The 6,147-nt window shown below is 38.9% G+C and overlaps 1 protein-coding gene across 1 annotated transcript; it reads left to right on the top strand.

The window, feature by feature from the left end:
- Positions 1 to 2,093: 2,093 nt before the first annotated feature.
- Positions 2,094 to 2,440, top strand: LOC104156882 (microsomal glutathione S-transferase 1-like; the record flags this gene model as incomplete). Its single annotated transcript, XM_009696738.1, has 1 exon — positions 2,094 to 2,440. A coding segment is annotated over one exon (247 nt), but the record flags the coding sequence as incomplete, so codon positions are not given.
- Positions 2,441 to 6,147: the final 3,707 nt, after the last annotated feature.

Here is a 6,147-nt window from a genome sequence, read left to right on the forward strand (position 1 = left end):
CTGAAGTCCAGGTAGACCACATCTACAGGAAAAAACAGGGGGTAGAGGAGTAAAACTATGTTAAAGCTATGGAACTCCAGAATTGTAACGAGAGCATTAATCTGGGAAATTGTACAGAGTGGGAGTCAAAGCCTGTACTCTTTTTGCTGGATTGAGTTGAGGTTACTCACTGATACGTCAATTGTACAGGAAAGTTGACCAGCCTTCTAGAAGAGTGCTATTAATAGTATGGCAGTGTGGAACCTGAAGTGTATGTATTTTGTTTTGCAAGACTCGCGGCAGAATGTAAGCTGTATTTCAATGGGCTAAATGTTGCAGCTTATTTAATTTTATTTAGCTGATGGCAAAATTTTCTGTTACCAAAATCATAACTTTCAAGATGCAGTTTGATACACCTGTGCTAACAAGGAAAGCTTTAATGGAATGCTTTCCATGTCATTATTCCTTAAAGAAGCTAACAGTTCATGTGCTATATATGGTTTTATACCAAAAATTTGAATGTGAATGAGCTGTTCTCGTTTAAATCACCAGTAGGCAAGATCTTGAAAACAAGTATCAGCTCTGATTTTTAGAACAGTGCATCCTGACAAATGTAGGTGACTGTAGTCCATGAAGGCTAGTATATTTCTGTATGTCTCTCCTGTATTAAAATTTCAGGAAGAAGAGTCCTTTTCTCCCCCTGCCTAGTTCAGGGACTTGTTAGTTGTTTAATTTGCTGGTTGTTATATAAAAATGGGCACTTTTTGGTGAGGAGTAATTTCTTTCTATTTGTAAATTCTAAGAGGACAACTAAGTTGATACTAACTTTATGACCAGATGCCCTTTTAACTCAAATTGTTACGTTAGAAAATGACAACCACCTCACAGAGTTGTTTACACAGGTTAGATTTTTAAAACACTGTATTATCAAACCCTGGGTTGCTATTTTGCAGAGTTGTTCAGACTTCCCGAAACCTAGTAAATTGGCTTGGTTCTAGTTACTCCATTGGTGTTGCAGCATCCATTTTTTCCTCCCACCAGTGGTTCTTAATGGAAGTTTACTCTATTTTCTTTTAGAAGCTTCATGGCAACAGGTAATGCCACATAGATTTAGCATGGCTTCTCTTCTGTGTTAAGTGACTGGAATTTGTTGTGTTTATGGGTATAGAAGAGACATTACTTTCTTCAGTGTACTTTCTTGGGGGAAGCTTGGAGGATGTGTTTCTTTGTGATGATAAATGAGTTCAGAAGGCAGCTGCAAAACAGCACCATGTTCTGATTGTAGTTGGCTGTGAAATTTGCCATAATTAGTAAGGCTTAGAAGTTGTTTCAATCAGTAAATTTGGCTGGAAGTATAATTTATCTAAAGAGGTAAAGGGAGCAGGGAAAGTTTAGGAAGAGGCGTGAAAGAATACTTCAAGATCTGGAGTTCAGTCTCAACACATTTTTAGTAAATTATATAATGATTTCAAGATTTCAAACACTTTTCATCTATTTTAGTGCTTAGTAGTGAAGAAAACGAACCAAAAGCGTAACTGTCACACCTGTTAGATGCTCAAAAATAAAATTCTTCAAGATGATTGAACTTCATGAAGATTTGATAGAATGTTTCATATATAGGATATTTCCTGTTTTCTTTATAGAGACTACAAACTGTGTTTATGGGGTTGGAATAGACCATCTGGGCCATGAAGTTTAGTAGTTGCAGTCACAGTCATCCAGTTAATTGATACTCATTTATGAGAGAGGCTACAAGAAAATAACAGCTATCTGTCTTCTTCCCTGCTGTTCCTTGCATTCTTGGACACCCAGTTGCACTCATACCTCATGTAAGTCCCTAATATTACCAAGATCCTGAGGAAAAGCTAAGACCTTTCGTACAGAAGATCAGAGGCTTAAAAATGTAAGGCACAGCAAGAGAGACCAGGGTGATGTCAGGTGAACATGCCAGAATCATTTCAGTAGCTGAATCAAGTCCCCACTGCAGAGGAAACCAACAGTTATGTTAGGGCCTTAACAGTAGCATGCTCTGAAGATGCTGAAAAGTAATGAGGCTTGAAGTGGTTTATTCAACAAAATGTAACACTGTAAAACAACTTTTCTTCTTTCCCCAGAGGCCACCTGAATGACCTTGAAAATATTGTCCCATTTCTTGGCATTGGACTGCTGTATGCTCTTAGTGGCCCTGAGCTGTCCACAGCATTGCTGCATTTCAGGATCTTCACTGGGGCTAGGATCGTTCACACTTTTGCATATTTGATCCCTCTTCCCCAGCCCAGCAGAGGTTTGTCTTGGGCAGTTGGGTATGCAGTGACCATCTTGATGGCATACAAAGTGCTGAAGACAGCGTTGTACCTGTAGCAGAGTCATAGCTTCTGTGTACCATTCAACATTCCATACAGAGCTTCCAGCAGTGTATGTTGATGTCTTGAAAGAGCCAGCATGAGTTTTCCATGGTGACTGGAATTCTTTTTTTAACAGAGGCTTTTCATTCCTGTTCAGAAATACTTCTTTTTGGAGGGAAAAAAAAAATCCTTCTCTCTGTATTCCCTATTCACAGGCTGCATTGCTAAAATATTAGATTGAATGTTCCCTTTGCAATTTGTCAGGTGCTTATGATTCTAAACATGTGATGATGCTGTATTGATAGCATGTGTGGTAATTTTCTATTTTTGGCTGTAGTTCTGAAGTCTAAATCAATAAAGACAAGTGGAAAAAAAGCGTGTTTGTATTTTTGTTTTCATTTTGACTCTTCTCACTGCAGCCAGCAAATAGCATGTCACTATGTATCAGGAAGAGATTCCAATCATACAGTTCTTTGAAGAATTCTTACCTTAATAATAAGATATAACCAGTAATGCTAGGCTTGTTGTAAAAAGTCTTTGATGAAATTGTTTTTTGTATAATCCACTTTGGGATTAAAAAACCCAAACCCTTGCAGCTCCATTTCTTTCAGTTGAATAGATTAAAAAGGAAAAAAGTATTTGGGCTAAATTCTGTTTAGTGACACTGGTGAAAGTTTGAAGCATTTCTTTCTGTTGAAATTACTCCAAACATAGGTTTTGTGACTGGATAAAGTGTAGACCCTTTGTAGAAGATTTTTTTTTTTAAATTTTTGAATAAATTCAGCATAAAATGAGTGAGACTTAAAAATGTGTGTATGAAGTAGTTCAGATGTGTGTATATAATGAGTTTGCATGTCATACTGTCATAAGTATGTTGCTGATATATGAGCAAAGAGTAAAATTTTCTCTTTCTATGATGTGTTAGTTTGAGGTATTTTCTTTAAGGACTCTTCCTGGTCTTTTTTATTTTGTTCATTTGCTTTTGTAGCTGTGGCCTAAATAATCGCACAAGATTTCAAGAAAAAAAAAAAAGTGACCCAAAAGAGTCTTTATATCCAGTGTGCTGGTCATTGATAAGTTTTAAATGGCAGAAGTCAGACTGCAAGATACTTGGTTTACGTTCCTACCCTAGAAGCTGTGCTGCTAAGGGATAGCACAGAGAGGAGCTGGAGAGTTCTCTGCTGGCTCTGTGTGCCGAAGGGTTTGCTTTGCTTTTTGCATGGGAGAAGTAGTTGTAGTACCGCAAGACATATCACAGGAGGGCCTACCTGTCTACCCACAGTCATGAGATGGAAGTTCATGCAGTGTTATGTTAGGCTGTAACTGGGAAGGGTAGCAGGAGGAGTCAGGAAGGGTGCAGACGGACTGGTTTAATCTGAAGAAGGGAGACTTTTATTGTAATTCAAGGATAGTGTCTAAGTCATGTCTACTAAACAAGAGACGGGTGAGACTTGAAATTGAGAAGTTAATATTGATTTACCAGAAATTAAGTCTAATGAGTGAAATAATGAAGAGCTGGATCCTCTAGAAGGAGGATGCTTAAGAGAGGGGGATTAAAAGTAGAACATTGTGGAGCTTCAGTTCCTGACATGGCAGAGTAAGCACACATCAACACCTCTGGGTTATGAGGGACTCCAACGGGAAGGATGCGCTTTTGTGTTTCTTCTTGCTTCTTTCTCCACCACTTCCTACCTGTGCTGTTTTTCTCCTATTCATTCTTTCTCTGCTAGCTTTTCATGGGATCTTGAGACCAGCTACCTTGGATGGTGTCATTGTAAGAAGGTAAAATTGGCCATCAGCTCTCTCTAGCTTGAAAAGGACTAGTGACGGAGGGAGAAGGGGTGAGAGTGTGGCCTTGAGCTGGGGCCCGAACCAGTTGTTGTCCGAGTCGACGTGCCAGCTCGGATCAATGCGTGGCTACTCTTGCCTCCTTATATCATGATACCGGCATCTAAAGCTGTATTATCCTCACTTCTTTGTAGCTTGCCTCTTCTTTCCAGCTGTGTGTCTTTCTATCCATTTAAAACAATGGGAAAGTAGCCACCGTGCAGAGGGAGCCGTTTGAAATTCAGCAGCAGAGCAAGTCCTTTTCTTTAGCATCTGAAAGGCTCTCTGACAAGCCTAGTTGTCATTGCCAGACATATGCAGGAACAGCATTTTTAACTCCTTTTGCATCAAACTTCTGTACAGAAATCTCATTCTGAAGAGAAATACCTGGAGCCTGTCTTTATTTCTGTGATCTTACATTTGAAACAAAAATAGTTTTAAAGCCCTTGCATTTGCTCAGTGGTTTCAAAGCCCTGAACATACACTTGCTATGTGCTGAGAAGTAGAAAAGATAAATGAAAACTCTTAGAAATACCTAGAGTGATTCAATATTATTCTGTGTTTCTCTTGCATTTATTTTAAACCTAGATTTTATTTTCCTTTGCTCCCACAAATACTATCTGTGCATCTGGGTGGGGTATGTGTTCCATCTGGGAAAACTGCCTTACCAGCTTCAGTCAAACTCTGACTGCCAGCTCTGTGGAAGTGTGTTGGAGTGGTCCTTGTCAAACAGCTCTTCCATTTCTCCAGGCCATGCCTTAGAGAGGTATACTGTACCTGTTGTACAGCTGTAGATTTTAAAAGGTTAGCTTATTTTCAGGAGAACTGGTAAAGGAAAAAGGGTGTATTAGTTGAATGTATCACTGAGTTAAACTGAATTTTCACCTTTTAAAACATGCACATGTGGATTTTGGACTGCTGTTATCAGGTTCTGTTAATCTGTAACTGATGAAATGACTGTCTGTTATCAGCAGGTGTGCTGCTTTTGACCTGGTAAAAGTACAGGAAAGGCTAGTCCATGCGAGACATATAAAAAGAGGTCAAACCAACATCTTCTAGGCTTCATTTCTGTTCCTTATGCCTGTTATTCCCACCACTAATCTTAGGGGACTGGAGAAACTATAAGTTTTCTTCTCTCTGGCAGTTGTTGCTGGTATTTTACATTCTTACTTCTCCAAAGTAATTTGTATATCTTTGAAGGGGCTCTAATAGTTGACCATGAGGTACTTTAAAATGCTAGCTGGCATAGCTTGACCTAGTTAGCTGATTTTGTCTCTGAGTGAATTTAGTGGGCTGCCTCATTTTCAGAAGTGTAAATGTGTGAGCTATTCCTCAATTTAGTTTTTGACTCTATGGGTAAATGCTTTTGTGGCTTTGGCCAAAGTTACTTTGTCCTGGTTTTCATGGTGGCAGACAGATGTGCGGAAGGCAGTGAGTTGTGGAGAGGACTGGTGACTTGCAGAGAGCTCTGAGCTAGGACTTGCTGTTTGAGCATGCCTTCATGTCCTGTCACAACAAAGCAGGCATTTAAAACTATAAATGATACATTAAACGTTTCCTTGAGTTTTCAGCAGCAAGTGTATATCTGAACTTCACTGCCTTCAAGGTATTTATTTCAAGAAGCTGGGTCAATGTTTCTGAAAGTGATGGAATTACGTAAGTCACCAAAGTACAGGGAAATAAAAGTTTAGATTCCTAATTAAAATCGCTTTGGGGTTTTGAAAAATATTCTCACCACCTGAAGCCTGTTGTGGTCATATGCTTCATGCTTAGCTGTGAGTCTTCCTAGTTATTTACAGAAACAAATTCAATCTAGATTTTTGGTGGAAAATCCTTGTAATGTATGTCCTTTCTAAAAGGAAAAAAAGCAAAACTTTAAAAATACTCTCGTAAAAGTAACTAGAATGTTGTCTGCTATTTTTCGAACTAACGTGTTTTTCATTTCAAGGCTGAAGGTTAGGAGAAACTTCTCCAAACCTTGTCCTGCCGACTGAGG

The sequence above is a fragment of the Cariama cristata genome, unplaced genomic scaffold (assembly GCF_000690535.1).
Source record: "Cariama cristata isolate BGI_N322 unplaced genomic scaffold, ASM69053v1 Scaffold46103, whole genome shotgun sequence".
Lineage (NCBI taxonomy): Eukaryota > Metazoa > Chordata > Aves > Cariamiformes > Cariamidae > Cariama > Cariama cristata.